At 41.5% G+C, this 15,433-nt stretch overlaps 1 protein-coding gene across 3 annotated transcripts in view; it reads left to right on the plus strand.

Moving 5' to 3' along the window:
* The window catches only part of TRMT10B (tRNA methyltransferase 10B), a 121,273-nt gene that overhangs the window by 36,558 nt on the left and 69,282 nt on the right, over positions 1-15,433 (plus strand). For all 3 annotated transcript variants that reach the window (XM_085640860.1, XM_085640861.1, XM_085640862.1), the window contains exons 2-3: positions 6,437-6,545; positions 11,311-11,435. In XM_085640860.1, coding sequence (XP_085496986.1) covers positions 6,437-6,545; positions 11,311-11,435 — 234 coding nt within the window. The remainder of the gene's footprint in view (positions 1-6,436; positions 6,546-11,310; positions 11,436-15,433) is intronic.

Raw genomic sequence — 15,433 nt, forward strand, 5'->3', positions numbered from 1 at the left:
TCAGTATACCAAGCACAGAAAACATAGACAGTTGCACTAACATATATAAATGAGCAGCGATGCGCAATTACAGTACCTACAGCTCAGAGGCGAACATTCTGGCCTGCTTAATTTGTCAGGCTTTTAATCAATAATTGAGTTACCTGCCCTATACACCCCCATCTGAAATCACCGTGTCAAGTCTGACACACAGAATCAGCAAGAATAATCAAAAACGAAGAACACACGAACCTGTTTGGTTTCTTTTATAAAAACAGAATCAGCAATAATAATCAAAAACGAAGAACACACGAACCTGTTTGTTTTCTTTTATAAAAATGAGCTATGCATCTTCGTCAACACAATGTACCCTAATGTCCCAGACGAAGACGCACCTCTCATCTCTCCTCACAGACTGTTAACCACTGGATCATTTATCCAATGCAACTGGTGGCAGCTTGTGGCCACAATTCAAAAATGTCTGAATTTGAAAATCGTTTTTATATAGGCACATAGCCCTTAAAATTCCAAGCAAGAGCAACATTTTACTTTCTGGCCAAATGCAATATAACAATTGCTAAAAAATAAAACAAATCGTCTCCATAGACATTTCCTCGGGGCACTCGTTTTGCACAGAATAGAACAAGGGAATCTTTCTCGACTTACATTTCTCAGCTGCCCTGTCTTATCAGAGAAGTTAAAAATAGCCCCTCAGCGCGGCCTGAGCCTGGGCTGCCAGCCAACTTTTTTTTTTCGTTGTTCCGGCTGCAGGCATTACACAGATGCGATGTCAGAGAAGCTTTCTAAGCAGTGCCTCTGTTCTGCTCCTCTCACCGGCCCCCACCTACACTGGCTACAAGGTCAGAATCTGTCTCCGATTTCTGTATCACATACTGCTCTACACAGCCCCCACCTTCTCCTCACTCTGAAGCTGTCAAAGACAAAAAGACTACTCAATTCCATAAAAACTGCAATAATTCGCTCAATTGAAAAATTATTTTTACATACAATTTGCACTCAGGGGGTCATAATCTCACCGACTTGACCCAGCACATTGGCTCACTGGACCACCAAGAACACAAACCTGTATTCTTGAACAATTTGCAAATTCGAAATACCCACAATTCTTTTTTTTTTTTTTTTTCAAGCTAAACTTTTCAAAAATTACTTTACCCTCTAGACATCTGTCGCCAAAACTCAATGGCATCCTTCCAAGCTGGTCTACATTTTCTCTTTCATAAGAGTGTCTCGTTGTCCATCTACTTGTTCTGCTTTTACTCGGATACCTTCCTCAACTAACACATTTTCTCGAACTTTATTTGAATTCTCCTTACTCTTCTCTTCCTGTCTACGTGCTTTTTCCGTACGTCTATACGATTCTTTTCGCCATAATTCAATGGCGTCTTTCTGTTAATTGTCTAGCTTTCCTTTTCCATAATTCTTCCTCTACTTTCACGATGCAATCTGCATCCCAGGTCCCAGCTGCGGGCCACCTCTGACTTTCTGGTAATTCCTTAGTGTAGTCTACCCATAGATCAAGAAATAATATGGCGTCTAGGCCATGTTTATGATACATGAAGTACCCTGCAGTGTCCCTAGGAGGAATGGGAACAGCTTCTTCGAGTACCCCTTTTCTAGTTTTGATCTGTCTTAACTTTGAAAAGAGCGGCATATTGAGAACTGATCTGATACTTAATCTTAAACACACGTAATACAACTAAACAAACATAATGAACAATAATGAACAGTCATTCATCCCACAATATGCAGAACGTATCTAAAACATTTAACATTTAACATTTAACATTTTAACAAACAACGAACAATAATGATGGCCATTAGGAAACTAGTTACTTGGCATACTTGACATACTAGATATACTGCTAAACAGTACAGATACACTGCTGAAACAGTGCAGACCGGATTTGTGTACCCAAACCCGTCTTGACCGGCACAACCTATGTGCACGTCAGAAACGCCTCCCCGGTAATGGTACTCACCGGGTAGCTCGGAACAGAAGGCCTCGGAACGGAACTTGAACTTGAACTGGACCGGACTACCGGACTGGACTCGACTTGAAACTTCGGACTCGACTTGAAACTTCGGGACTTGGTGGGCCTCTGTATACCTCGGACACAGCTCTCTCGCAGGTGGGCTCTGGGTAGGACAATCTGCGTTCCTCACCGCCTCGTATGGATGCCTGGTCGCAGTCTGTCCCCTTCGTTGGCCTGAGGGAGTTGGCGGGAAGACCCGCGACGTGCGCGCTTGAAGTCCATCACGGCTGTGGAAGGGGGCAAAACTGGACCTTCATCTCCGGCGTGTGGGGAAAGAGATTAAACTATTCGGGCGCCATTATGTGGTAAATAAAATATTACGCTGTCAGACTTTTAAAATATAAATAAGATCATGCATAAAGCAAGAGGCTGAGTCTGTGGTATCAGGTTCATAAAGGGATTTATTCCATTAACTCGAGTCAAAGGGAGAATATTTCCATCACCAAAATTGGATCTGGAAAGGGGCTCAAAAGTATTCTCAATATTCTCAAAACATTATTCACAGAGTACAGTATATATACATTTCTCAATTGTACGTAAGCAAAAGAGCAAGAGAGAATGAGATAAGAGCATGTGGGCGTGTAAGTAGGCGTGAAGGTGGGCGTCCATGTGGGCGTCCACTTGATGATAATGGGTAATTTGTCATGTGTGGGTGGATACCTGGAGAATCCTGCAATGTCAGCAGAAATATTTGGCAGAGATGCGTGCGCAGTCGCATGACGTGTGATAGACGTGCAACTAGAGGGAGAAAGGGACTTGACATTTAGCTCTACATGTGGAGACAAAAGTCTGGGGTTATGTCAACCTAATCCCAAATCATATCTAATATCCTATGTTTAAAGAACTATGTTATCCACAAAAGAAGGACTCTCGGACAGAATCTATTCTATACTGCCTGTGCGTGCGTGTACAAGCGTCTAAGTGTCTATATGAGATGCAAGGGGCAGAAACCTTCCATGGAAACAGGGCTATGAATTACTTGCATAGAAACAGAGAAGCCGGGCCTTTTGCTCGGTAGCTGGAAGAATGTTTACTTAAACTACTAGACAGGAATGCATTGGGCAGGGACGAAGCAGATAACTCGAAGGTGAAATACAGTTCTTGGCAGAGAATAGGCTGATGTCAGGCTTCGTGAGCCGCGCAGAGAATGAGACAAAGTTCATGGTCACAGATGCAGGCTCAGACTGGAGCTTTCAGAGGCAGAAGGCAAGAAGAGTTTGATGACAGAATCAGGGCCTACTTGCCTGGACTGTAAAATGGCATAAGTGAACCATATAAAGGCGGTGGCCTTTCGTACTTAGGAATGGAATATCCGGCCCATTCATGGCGGATCAACAGAGGACATGTTAACGGTGGACGCACATGTATTTGCGTCTTCATAACTGGAACTGGAGGGAACATACATGTACTTGTAACATGCACATAGAACCGTTGGGGTCCAAGATAGGGGACATAACTGACCAGAAAAATCCATATTTCCACAAGATCGCGGACATACACAACAGCTTCAGCACCCAACCGACGCACGCCACGACCACAGCCAAGCCGCCCACCGCCGCCCTCCGAGCCTGGACTCCGATCAGCACCGAAGACACCGTCCGCATGATGAACTCCGTCCACTCCGGATCTCCGACCGACCCCTGCCCTCACCACGTCTTCAACAAGGCCGACGCTGTCATCGCACCCCACCTGCGGGACATCATCAACACCTCCTTCGACACCGCCACCTTCCCCGAGAGCTGGAAGCACGCCGAACTCAGCGCTCTTCTCAAGAAACCTACAGCAGACCCCACCGAACTCAAGAATTACCGCCCAATCTCGCTCCTCCCGTTTCCTGCCAAAGTCATCGAAAAGACCGTCAACAAACAGCTGGCCGCCTTCCTCGAGACGAACAGATCCCTCGACCCCTCGCAGTCCGGCTTCCGAGCCAACCACAGCACCGAGACCGCCCTCATCGCCGCCACCGACGACATCCGAGCCCTGATGGACAACGGAGAAACAGCGGCCCTCATCCTCCTAGACCTCTCCGCGGCCTTCGACACTGTCTGCCACCGCACCCTAGTGCAACGCCTCAGCAACGTCGGAATCCAGGAGAAGGCACTGGAATGGATCGTCTCCTTCCTCGACGGAAGAACACAGAGAGTCCGCCTACCACCGTACAAGTCAGAAGCCACCGAAGTCATCTGCGGCGTCCCTCAAGGATCCTCGCTGAGCCCTACCCTCTTCAACGTCTACATGAGCCCCCTCGCGGCCATCGCACGCCAACACAACCTCAACATAATCTCCTACGCCGACGACACCCAGCTGATCCTCTCCCTGACCAACGACCCCACCGCCGCCAGAGCCAACCTGCACGAAGGGATGAAAGAGGTAGCCGAGTGGATGACGACCAGCCGCCTGAAACTGAACTCAGACAAGACGGAGGTCCTCATCCTGGGCTCCACGCCCACCGCCTGGGACGACTCCTGGTGGCACCCCGCCCTGGGCACCGCACCCAAACCGACTAACCACGCACGCAACCTGGGCTTCATCCTGGACTCCTCCCTCTCCATGACCAAGCAAGTCAACTCCGTCTCCTCGGCGTGCTTCAACATCCTGCGCATGCTACGGAAGATCTTCTGGTGGATCCCCACGGAGACCAGGAAGACCGTCACCCAGGCCCTCGTCACCAGCCGACTGGACTACGGCAACGCCCTCTACGCCGGAACCACCGCCAAGCTCCAGAAGCGACTTCAGCGGATCCAGAACGCCTCAGCCAGACTCATCCTCGACATCCCACGTAACTGCCACATCTCCGGACACCTGAGAGACCTGCATTGGCTCCCCGTCAACAAAAGAATCACCTTCCGTCTCCTCACCCACGCACACAAAGCCCTACACGATCAAGGCCCGAGCTACCTCAACAACCGAATCAACTTCTACGCTCCCAAACGCCACCTCCGATCAACCAGCCACGCCCTCGCCGCCGTCCCACGCATCCGCAGAGCGACAACAGGAGGAAGGTCCTTCTCCTACCTGGCCGCCAAGACCTGGAACTCCCTCCCGACCGACCTGCGCCTGACCCAAGACCACCTCTCCTTCAGGAAGAAGCTCAAGACCTGGCTGTTCGAGCAGTAACGGCACCACCCCCCCCCCCTAAGCGCCTTGAGACCCTACGGGTATGTAGTGCGCTCTATAAATGTCTTTGATTGATTGATTGAGTCATCCATTGGTGTAAAAAGAGGATTGTCCATTATAGAGCACATGGAGAAAGAACAGAGTATTGTGGATGCTTAACATAGGACTTAACTCCTAAAGACTGTGCATGCAAATGGTAGAGTAACATGGTCACCCCGCACACCGAAGCTCGACAAAGCAGAACATACCTTTGAAGACCCCAACATAACTATCAAGATGGGGTGTCAAAATAAGCACTTTCAAAACCCCAAAGGAAAACATGCACCCTCCCTCATTCGGGACATAATGGATCAATTTGGCGTGATCGGACAAGCTTGTGACCTCATGTTTTCGTTTGGGTCCAGTTTTGTTTTTGGGATTATGGCTTCATTCAAACTCAGTGTTGCAAAATGTTTTAATATCACACTAGGTGTGTTCTCATTGATCTTTTACGTGCACTGTTGTGGTGCTTGGACTTTTTGGGAGAATTAGTTGTTGCTCAGTAATCTCTCCACCACTTGTACCTCCACGTTTATTTTCAAAAAGGGTTTGTATATTATGGTGATGACAAAACGTTTATGCCTACATTGATTTTGCCAGAAGCTTACATAGAGTGCACGCTAAACAAATTGCTCAAACATATAGATGCTTTCTTCCCCTCTTTTTTAATTTTTATATGCCAAGTAGGTGTGCTTCCAAATCAATAATTATGCAATGTACACAATTAAAATTAGAGTTGTATAACATCTACTGGACATCCATATTGATAAATTATTAAATCAAATACTAATAGCGCTCTATTTCATTACTAGAACCTAATAGTCACACTTCATTGAATAAACTGCTTTAATCATTATTGTAATTCAGTATATCCACATAATATTGTGTTACCTAGTGGGTTTACATTAAAGATCTATGCCTGTAAACAGTACCAATGAAAATGTGACTTATCTTTGAGGACCCCTTCTAAGGCTAGACAAAAGAATCTAAAACCTGTTCCTCCTATTCCTTCGAGGTAGATAGTTCTACATTGAGCTGGCATATGGGCTCAGTGTGTTTAAAACACTTCCAGCATAGACCTTTCAGAGTTAACTTAATCTTGCATCCTACCAAAGTTGGCCAGTCAGTTCCAATAAATTGGGTTTAGTAAATGTTATTTCTAGCGCCTAAAATGGCAAGACTGTTATGAAGAGTTATAACAACAAGTTGTATTTTAATGTTTTATTTTTTATCTTGTTTACAAAAAGAGAAATGCTTTAAGAAAACAGAGGCACTGGGAGAAAATCATTGCTGCAAGGAAAAACAAAAGGAAGAAAGAAAAAGAAAGAAAAAAAGTAAAACGTTCAGAGGTTGCAGGTATTCATTCTATGTTGATATGTCATCTTGAATTCTGTTGAATAATTGTTTTTTATCAACAAAAATATAATGTTAATGTATCAACATTTTGTATAGGTGTTTTCTTTGTCATCAGTGGAACATCAGGTTTCCTGCAATGGCATTGTCACATTGTAGCTGACCTTGCTGTGGCTTTATATAGCCACATTAGAGTCCAGAGGGCGGAGGAACATAAAGAGGAAGGTGGTTTATATGCAGGACAGGTCCCCATGGTTACATATTCTTCCCTGGTAGTTCCATTCAGTCCTCTTCTGGAGTTAAATTACAGTTGTCATAATCTGTGTCTTGTGTAGGTCACTCTGAGTTTGCAATACTAACCGGTCTTTAAGTATGTTAGTTTATTTTCTTCTGTCATGCAGTGCTGTAGACGATAGTATGCCTTGATCAGATATTTCATCAGTCTTTGCAAGTATGTTTGTGTTTTGTCATCCATTCTAGTGGTAGTTTGTTCAGTTGTGCCCTTTCATCCAGTCTTGTCTCACCCCTATGGCACCCTGTGTCTCCATCTCTCCTTGCTTTTAGTTTGTGCACTGGGAACTTATATCTGACCTGCCCATAGGGTGGTAAATTATGTGTCCATCCTTACTGCTTATAATGAATTTTTGGTCATCACTCCCAGTGCTTCCCTGAGGTGGCTCTCCTCCACCCCTTTTGGTAGATTGGAGTTTTTGTTGCCCCATATTTGGCCTTTCTGTCTCGTGATCCGTTGCAGAAGTTTAAACCCGTTGTCACCCTCCATCCACAATGTCACTTGTCTTCTCCAATGGGTAGCGTGTGAGCTACTGGTAACTCTTCAGCTACATGTAAGTTCTCCTGTGTGCAGCCCATCCTAGTAAATTAGAAGCATTTGCTAGCTGAATTAATCCATGTATAATAAAGTTGAGAGTGTGTATTTAAGATGCAAATGTGTGCATTTTCAGAACTCATACGCTGGCCTTGGGAGGAAAATGGTTCAATTTCTAAAATATATTCAAAGCTGACATTTGACTGATACATCATGTGGCACTGGACAGGCTTATTATAAATACATTAATCTTGGTTATCTATTACCCATGTTGAGGCATTTGAAATTGACAAAACATTTTTACATTACTGCTGAAAACCCTGCCTGATGCACTGAGGTGATCACTGTTAGTGATCGTGACTATGGCAGCCACTAATGTAACCTTGTCTGCCGTGGTCGCTATTACAGCACTAATATTAGTAGCTTGGGATGATTTTCTCTTAGTTTAAGTAGCTCTTAATGCAGAAAAGGATGGAGACCCTATGGCTCTTTTTTCCTTGAGGGCGTTTCACATTCGTCTGTGGATGAACAAAAGGATCAAGTCCAGAGACTCTTGCATTATCATCATTTCATAATCTGCTAGTGTGCCACTTCTGTTCTCAAGCCTTGCCTCCAAACCTTACAATTGTAGTCTAGCTTGCATTGGTGACTAGTCCATTTATCCTGGTGTATTCGGCCAACATGTCCATTTTCCTTCCTTGACTTGCAGGAAGGCCAGACTAGAGTTACGCTAACCATGTTTGTTTTTAGCAATAGTTAAGGCCCTGGACTTTGACGAGTCACTGTTCAGATTATAAGGCTAGTGAAAGTGAGACAGGGTGCTACATCCAGCGTATCCTCCAAATGATGTCTTGTCGTGTACGACTTGAATTTCTCTGCAATGTTGATGCTTTACTTCCTTCAGTGGGCCAATGCTCAGATTGCTACTTGGGCCGACTCCCAGAAGTTTGAACATGGAATGCTGCTGATGTTTCCACCATTTCACTGACCATATGGTAATTTAATTGTCGAATTTTAAACCCTCATGTGTCTTCCTCCCATATGGGTCCTTAGAAAACAATACATAGGACCACATTTTTACTTTTTACTGGAATTTATCCTTTTTATTTCTTTTGCATTATAAACATTAATCTCAATAAACCTGTGTTCTTTCAGTGGTCTGCCAATGACTCCAGATATTTCCTGTTTTTACAATGCATGAGAAATGAGAGCTGATGATGATGTAGACAGTAACATTTCCTACTTTTTTACTATTTTCTATTGGTATGTCCTTGCTCACCCGTAACACACTCTTTGGTTTGATTTCTTTTCTTAGCATAAGTAATTCAGGGACATGGCTAAGCCTTTTTTTTCCAGATGTTCTCCAGGACTAGCTGAATCTTGGTGGCAGAAGCCAGGATAAAGGAGAACATAAATGGATATCTGAGTTGTCATTTCTCAAGTACACCATAAACACCAGCCTTTCTTCCTTGTTATGCTGTTACTCTATCATGCAATAGTTCTTCAACATCCAGTCCTACTGTAGTGATGACTCTAAATCCTTCCCCACTAATGCTATGATACATATTTGGAAAAATAATATTACTACCTTTGGCAGCTGTTATAGGCATCAGTTTTGAGGAGATTTATGAAAAACTACTTTGGTTTATTGACAGCAACATGTAATTATAAACAGTATACTTACTGTTTGTGATATTCATATTATAATGCACAAAATTGATAACAAGTGGCAGATTGTTCATTTCATTCGAAGGGGGTGAAAACGATGTTTCATTTTAGTTTAGCAGTCAGTTATTTGTCCGTCCTGCTCCACTCTAGCTGTGTTCTAATATTCTGACTTGTGTGTCAAAAAAGAATGTTTTTGGGGGGTCACAGGTTCAGCATGGGCATGTTGCAGAGAGGTTCTGAGTCGGTTGTTTTGGACTTTGCTGCGGTTAGGAGGTTTGGTGTTGTATCCATTTCATCTTTAATAAATGACTTCAATTAGCCTGTGTTGGATTCATGCCTTAAAAAACTTACCCAACAGCTCTCCTATACTTGCTCATCTTTCAAATTGATTTTTAGTAGAAATGTTTCTTTAGCTTTGACATCTCTCGGGTGTATTACATTCTGATGAAATTCTTCAGTTGTGCTGTCCATCATCCAGGCTGGATCGAGACTCAAAGGGGCTGGCCCGTTGTTCAGGCCCAATTGTCAGTTGTTACCTTGCAGCCACAGCGTAGGGAGCAGTTACATCGGGGAGCTTTTACATCACAACTTCCTTCGCTGGAAAGCTTTTAAATATCTATATATTACTTCAAAAACTGCTTGTTTTGTTGAGCCCAAAATGACGAACAGCACTCAGAAATGATGTCTTGCTTGTTATTGTGTTAATTCGCTTCAGTACCATAAAAGCAGTGAAGTGGCAGTAAAACATTGCTTTTTCTTAGTAGACCTTCGTCAGATTGCAAGAGAGTAAAGACGTTGTTTTGGTTTATCCATTGTTTGGAAGAAATACTCAGTGCATTTCTATTCATTATTTTTTTAATTGTGACAGTGTAAATACCAACAAAGTGTTATAGATTTTAAGCAATGCAAGCCAACATATTCAATTCATATAAATTAAATTAATGAATAAACAATATTTATTATTGTATTTAATACTGGTGGTGTTTGATTGATTTGACGATTCGCATAGCCTCAATTCTTTTTTCTTTTCCTTTTATGTTGCACTATCCTTCACTATTTATTGAAGTATTGTATACATATATTGGTGCTGTTGTACCTGAGATTTTTCACAACACACTACAGTGTATCAATTTGAAGACGCTATGCATATATCTGTGTCACACTATATTGAGGACTTTCAGTTTCATCATATCAGAAATCATTGTTTATGTAACTACCAAATATCTGTCTATGGTGATTGTGTGACCCGTGTAGATGTGATATTAAAGTTACATGGCATGGAAGCAATATATTCACTCCTCTGGTTATGGTTTGTATATGTATGTGTCAGATCAACCAAAGCTTACTGTCTAAGTCAGTAATACTTTCTAATATTTTAACCCGGTGGAGTGACAGTATCTTCTATTTATTTTGACCCAGTTAAAATTATATTGTATTGTATTGTAATTGCATTTATATAGCGGTTACTACCCCTGACGAGGCTTTGAAGCACTTTTGGGGCGAGTAGCATGCTACTCCGAAACCCATAAAGGATTAGTGGTGATTAGTATAGTGAAATATGAAAGTAATTTGTGTGGTGGATATGTTCGTCAGTTATTTGGATTGAGAAGGATAGTGGAGGGATAGAAGAGGGAAAAGGTTTGCATTGATATAGCTCTTGCTACCCCTGATGAGGTGTTGACACGCTTTTCGGTGAGTAGCACTCTACTCCGGAACCCAAACAGGATTAGTAAGAATTGGTATAGGGAAATATGCAATGTGTTTGAGTGGTGGAGGTATAGTCGTTTCCTTTGAATGGTAGGCTTCAAAAATGAAGGCCACATTCACTCTTTATTAACAAAAACCTGCCTGGTAGAGAGTTGCAATGGACGCTTGTGAGGTTTTATCCTAATTTTAGTAGCAGTGCCCCCAACAATAATCTGTGGTTAAGCTTATGCATCCATCCTGACTTTGAAGACTTGCTCCATAAAAGACAAGTATTGTGTTTTCTGTGCATCTCTGCCAACATATCATTTTATAATCTACTTATTTGAACAACTGTATAGTCCTGTAGACGCTCAATTATTTGATGACTTAAAACCATATAGTAACTCTAAGACTTTAATTACTGCAGTTTCCCACCTCTACTGAAGTTTTTTTTGTAGTTTATAGCTGTTTCTTCAAAATTACCGTGTATGAAAATTATTTTGATAAATGCCTCGGATAAGTAACTTTATATGGCACTTACTACATAGATAATTTTAAAATGGAAGTATTTATCCTATTGTATTTCAGGCACCACCTTCAGACACAGCAAACGTTTTTTGAAAGCTCTGACTAAAGAGCGCCTCTTACTAGCAAAGGATTCTGGGCCAAAACTATGCTTGGATTTAAGCATGACGAATCACATGACTAAAAAGGTAAATTCTTCTAAAAATGTATAACATTGTGATTTCAGGCTTTCCCAGTCATCATTTTCTTTCTATAATAATGTAGATTTCTCAAACATTTTTAATAAATCAAACTGCTATTTAAAATTAAGGATTATCTGTTCTGGTTGAGTGATAGCTGATGTTTTTTATCCGATGTTCATATTTCGCAAACCATGTTGGAAGGAAAACCTACTTTGTCCAACGATGTCAGACAAATTTGTTTTTGTTTATGTTGTGGCGTACAGTAAACATTATAGTGCATCCTTAAAATTCTACTGAGATCATTTTTTACTAAAGTCATCTGTGCAAACTCAAAACACGGGTGAATGACTCCAGTTCAGTGATTGAAAAGAGAGGTTACTATTGTGGAGGTCTGAGCCTCTGACTTATGGTAGCAGCATTTTTGCTTACTCAGTATCATTTTCACAAGATGGTTATTTCCACAACCCCATTTGAAAAAGCCACCAGAGGTTTCTCAGTGTGGAAGGTGGGGCATTAGGCAGTGAGGATACAGGCATATCAGAACATAACTGTGTCCTTTTGTTTAAATGAGCCCACCACATACACATGTTAAACTTAGATTTATTGTTTCCCGCATTCTGCATCCTACTCCCTTCTCCACTATAGTCTCAAATTTACTAAACTGCCTACCCAGTCTTGCAGAACAGCTCTTCTCCAATTCTGGCTGTTGCTTATGCCCTTCTATTTATTTTTTCACCCTTGAGTTTATTCCATACACATTCAGTGATTTAGGGACAACCTGTCTGAATATTTCTGAAGCCTTCTTAGTAGGACATGGCTTTAACTCTGTGTAAGTGAATTCCATTGATCAATTTACAGTTTCAGTGAGGCATATGTACTTCAGAGACCTTGTGCATCCACATAGTTCCACATAGGTGTTGCATTATGGAAAATCATATGGATCTTCCCACCGGGGCTCAGAAAGTAGTGCTTTAGTCCAAGGAGTTTCTTTTGGTTGTATGTTTATGGCCCAAGGAGATGGCTCTTCACAAAGTGCAGCTCTTACAAACTCCTTTCCTTCAGACCTTCCATTCACTGAACCCCTATGCTTGTGGGTGCTCTCGGGTCTACTTGTTCATGAACTGCATTTATACTATTTAACGATCGAACTGAACTACCACCAACTCATTAGTATTTGCATGTTATTAAAAGGTTGCACAAAACTTTAAAGAAGTGTTGTATTTATCCTTCTTTTTCCCTTCTATGAATCCCTCTTCCTGAGCTACATACGTTGATTATTTAGGCACCAATGACAAATATAGAATGCACACTTATTAATGTCCTTAGTTTTGCAAGGCGATAATCATGCTTGCTCAAATATATTTACTGCATTTAATCTGAATTTAATTTTTATTTTCTTAAATTAGTATTTGAGTTGTGAACAAGGTTTCATGAAAACTGATAATTGTGTCTCTCATTTATTCTTCTTCAAAGAACACAGTTTTACAGAATGAAAATAAGTAAAGGGGTGTTGGGCCATTTTCTGTTCATTGTTTATTTAGAAAAATTCAACAAGGACCACATAATGTTATTTACGATGAGAACAGAGTGAGAAGGGTTAGAGTGAGTTGAGACAGACAATGGAGACCTGATTTACCGACTTTTGCTGAAGGCTATTGGGGGGCACATTCAGTCTTCACTTACTGGGGGCTTATCAATCTTCCTTCCAGTGGAGACAAATATTGCAGACTAAGCTATGATATTTAACAATATCTTAATTGTTCGAAATAAGTACACGAGTACCAACCATCATTGAAACTCGAATTAGGCTTTTCTTTTGGTGGTGAGTTTAGCTTGATAACCCAAAGATATGATGGTGGGGTTGATATAAAGCTAACAGCCAATATGTTTGAATATTTTATACTGTTTACATTACTCCTGAACGTTGTAGCTACTATTTTGTTTCTTTATTGTAGTTAATATTCATATTGAGTGCACTAGGATAAGATTTTAATTTTAAAATACTTATTTAAAATGTGTCCATTGTTTCTGTGTGTCCTGGAGTGTGCCTTACTGTTCTGAAACTGTTTCGGTTCCACTAATCATCTCCGTTATGTTTGAAAAGATCGATCATACCTGAAAAGCTTCTCACTCAAATACTGCTTAGTGGGTTGCGGGGTGATTACAGTCCAACTGTCTTTCTATCTCATGTTGGCACGTTGACAAAGCCTATTTTCTGGGCTGTGTTGACTATCATCAAATACATATTTAGGATACTGTCCAAATAAGTTTATTTTCAACCAGATTTTTTAAAGTAAGTAAGTGTGATAAGAGTTTAGTTGGAAATGCTACTAAGACTGTGCCAGTATTTTTCTTGATCTTTTTGGATTTTAAGCAAAGCAATGTCTGAGTTGAACTCTAAACTATTTTGGCAGTCTACCAACTTTGCTGTGAAACACAGTCAGTTCAAATTGTAAAGAGTTTATGGAGAACACATACATTGGAGCACATGAAGCAGTGTTGACACTCCAAACGTTCAAGGGTAGAGATCTTATTTAATGAAATTGAGAAATCATGTCTGGGAGACCCTCTTACCTCACATACAGATTAACGTTTCCTTCTTGGCATATGGAAATTGCAAATACACTTTTTTTTTTTTTTTTACATTTTAGCCAAACCACACTAAATTTCCTAGCAAAATAATTTTTTATTTTTTTTTGTGAACCATCAGATATAACTATTATTACAAAGGCACTATTAGTATGTGACTGTCCATACATGCACACTCATGGATGGGCACATTAGAATGGCTTTTGTTATAAAAGTTTATAAACAACAAATACTAGATGGCTGCCTGTGTATCAGTGCACATTCGCTGACATGAGTAGGCATGTTTGAATTGTTTTTGTTATATTTTAGCAAGAGTCCTCGTAGATGCCTGCATGTGGCTCAGCACCCGTTCACGTCTGCCATCTTTGAATGTTTTTTTATTTTTTTATTTCAATAACATTTTATTGAGATTTTGTCATTTACGAAAGCCACACAAAACAAAACAATAAACAAATAGACATGAACATAGAACATGCACCTTGTATCGCATGATGTTACAGGGCAGCGCATGTTGGCTGTACAAGTTGAGGTACCATTTTTTGTTTCCTTTTTAGGCTGCCCCCCACCCTCTGTTCTCGTAAAAGGTCAGGGAGCACAGATAGGTACAGGGAAGAAGGGACCAGAGCGGAGAGAGAAGAGAACTTGCTCGCCATTGTCTAAAAGGGTTTGTGTCCAGGTTGCTATACTAGACTTCTTCAGGGAGGTTCATAGGGGTCTAAGTATTTGTCCAGGGATGCCCACATTCCTCTGGCGGGCTGTCTCCACGGTGATTCTCGTAGGGCCACCGTATCTGCACCTCTAAGGTACGTCACCCAGTTGATTAAAGCCATTTTAAAAATGGGCCCTGTCTGCATTGCCTACACATTTTGTAGCACACTGCAAGTGGCAGCAAGAGCCCTTTGCTAGTGTCTTGGGAGCTGCTTTACCCATACACATTAAAACAAGCATTTGCAATGCAATAGGTCACGCATTTGCGAGAGTTTGAGCTATTGGCATTGTAAATGACAACGCCTGTTATTTATGTGTTTTGAAAACTTGCAAATGGTGTGTAAATATGCACTTTGTACTTCTACCGCTTGCACGTTTTCAAAACACATAAATAACAAGCTTACCTCAGAAACAAATACATAAGAAGCGTCCACAGTGCAGAGTTTGCCCTCTCTCTCCATCATGTTACTAATAGGAGCTCCCTTCACAAACAGTTACAGCAGTTCACAGTTCATTCGACAAACATCCCCCATACCCCTGGACAGTAGCAATTAAACATTTCTTATATAGACTAATAAATAACTACTTGCCAGTGAAAAACAGTCCTGCACACACCACGTATACTAATACTGCAGCTTCCGGAACACATACCAGGGAAATTGTACATTGCATATTGCACAACTACACGCTGGTAGTATGATAGGACT

Source organism: Triturus cristatus, chromosome 2_1 (genome assembly GCF_964204655.1).
Source record: "Triturus cristatus chromosome 2_1, aTriCri1.1, whole genome shotgun sequence".
Classification (NCBI taxonomy): domain Eukaryota; kingdom Metazoa; phylum Chordata; class Amphibia; order Caudata; family Salamandridae; genus Triturus; species Triturus cristatus.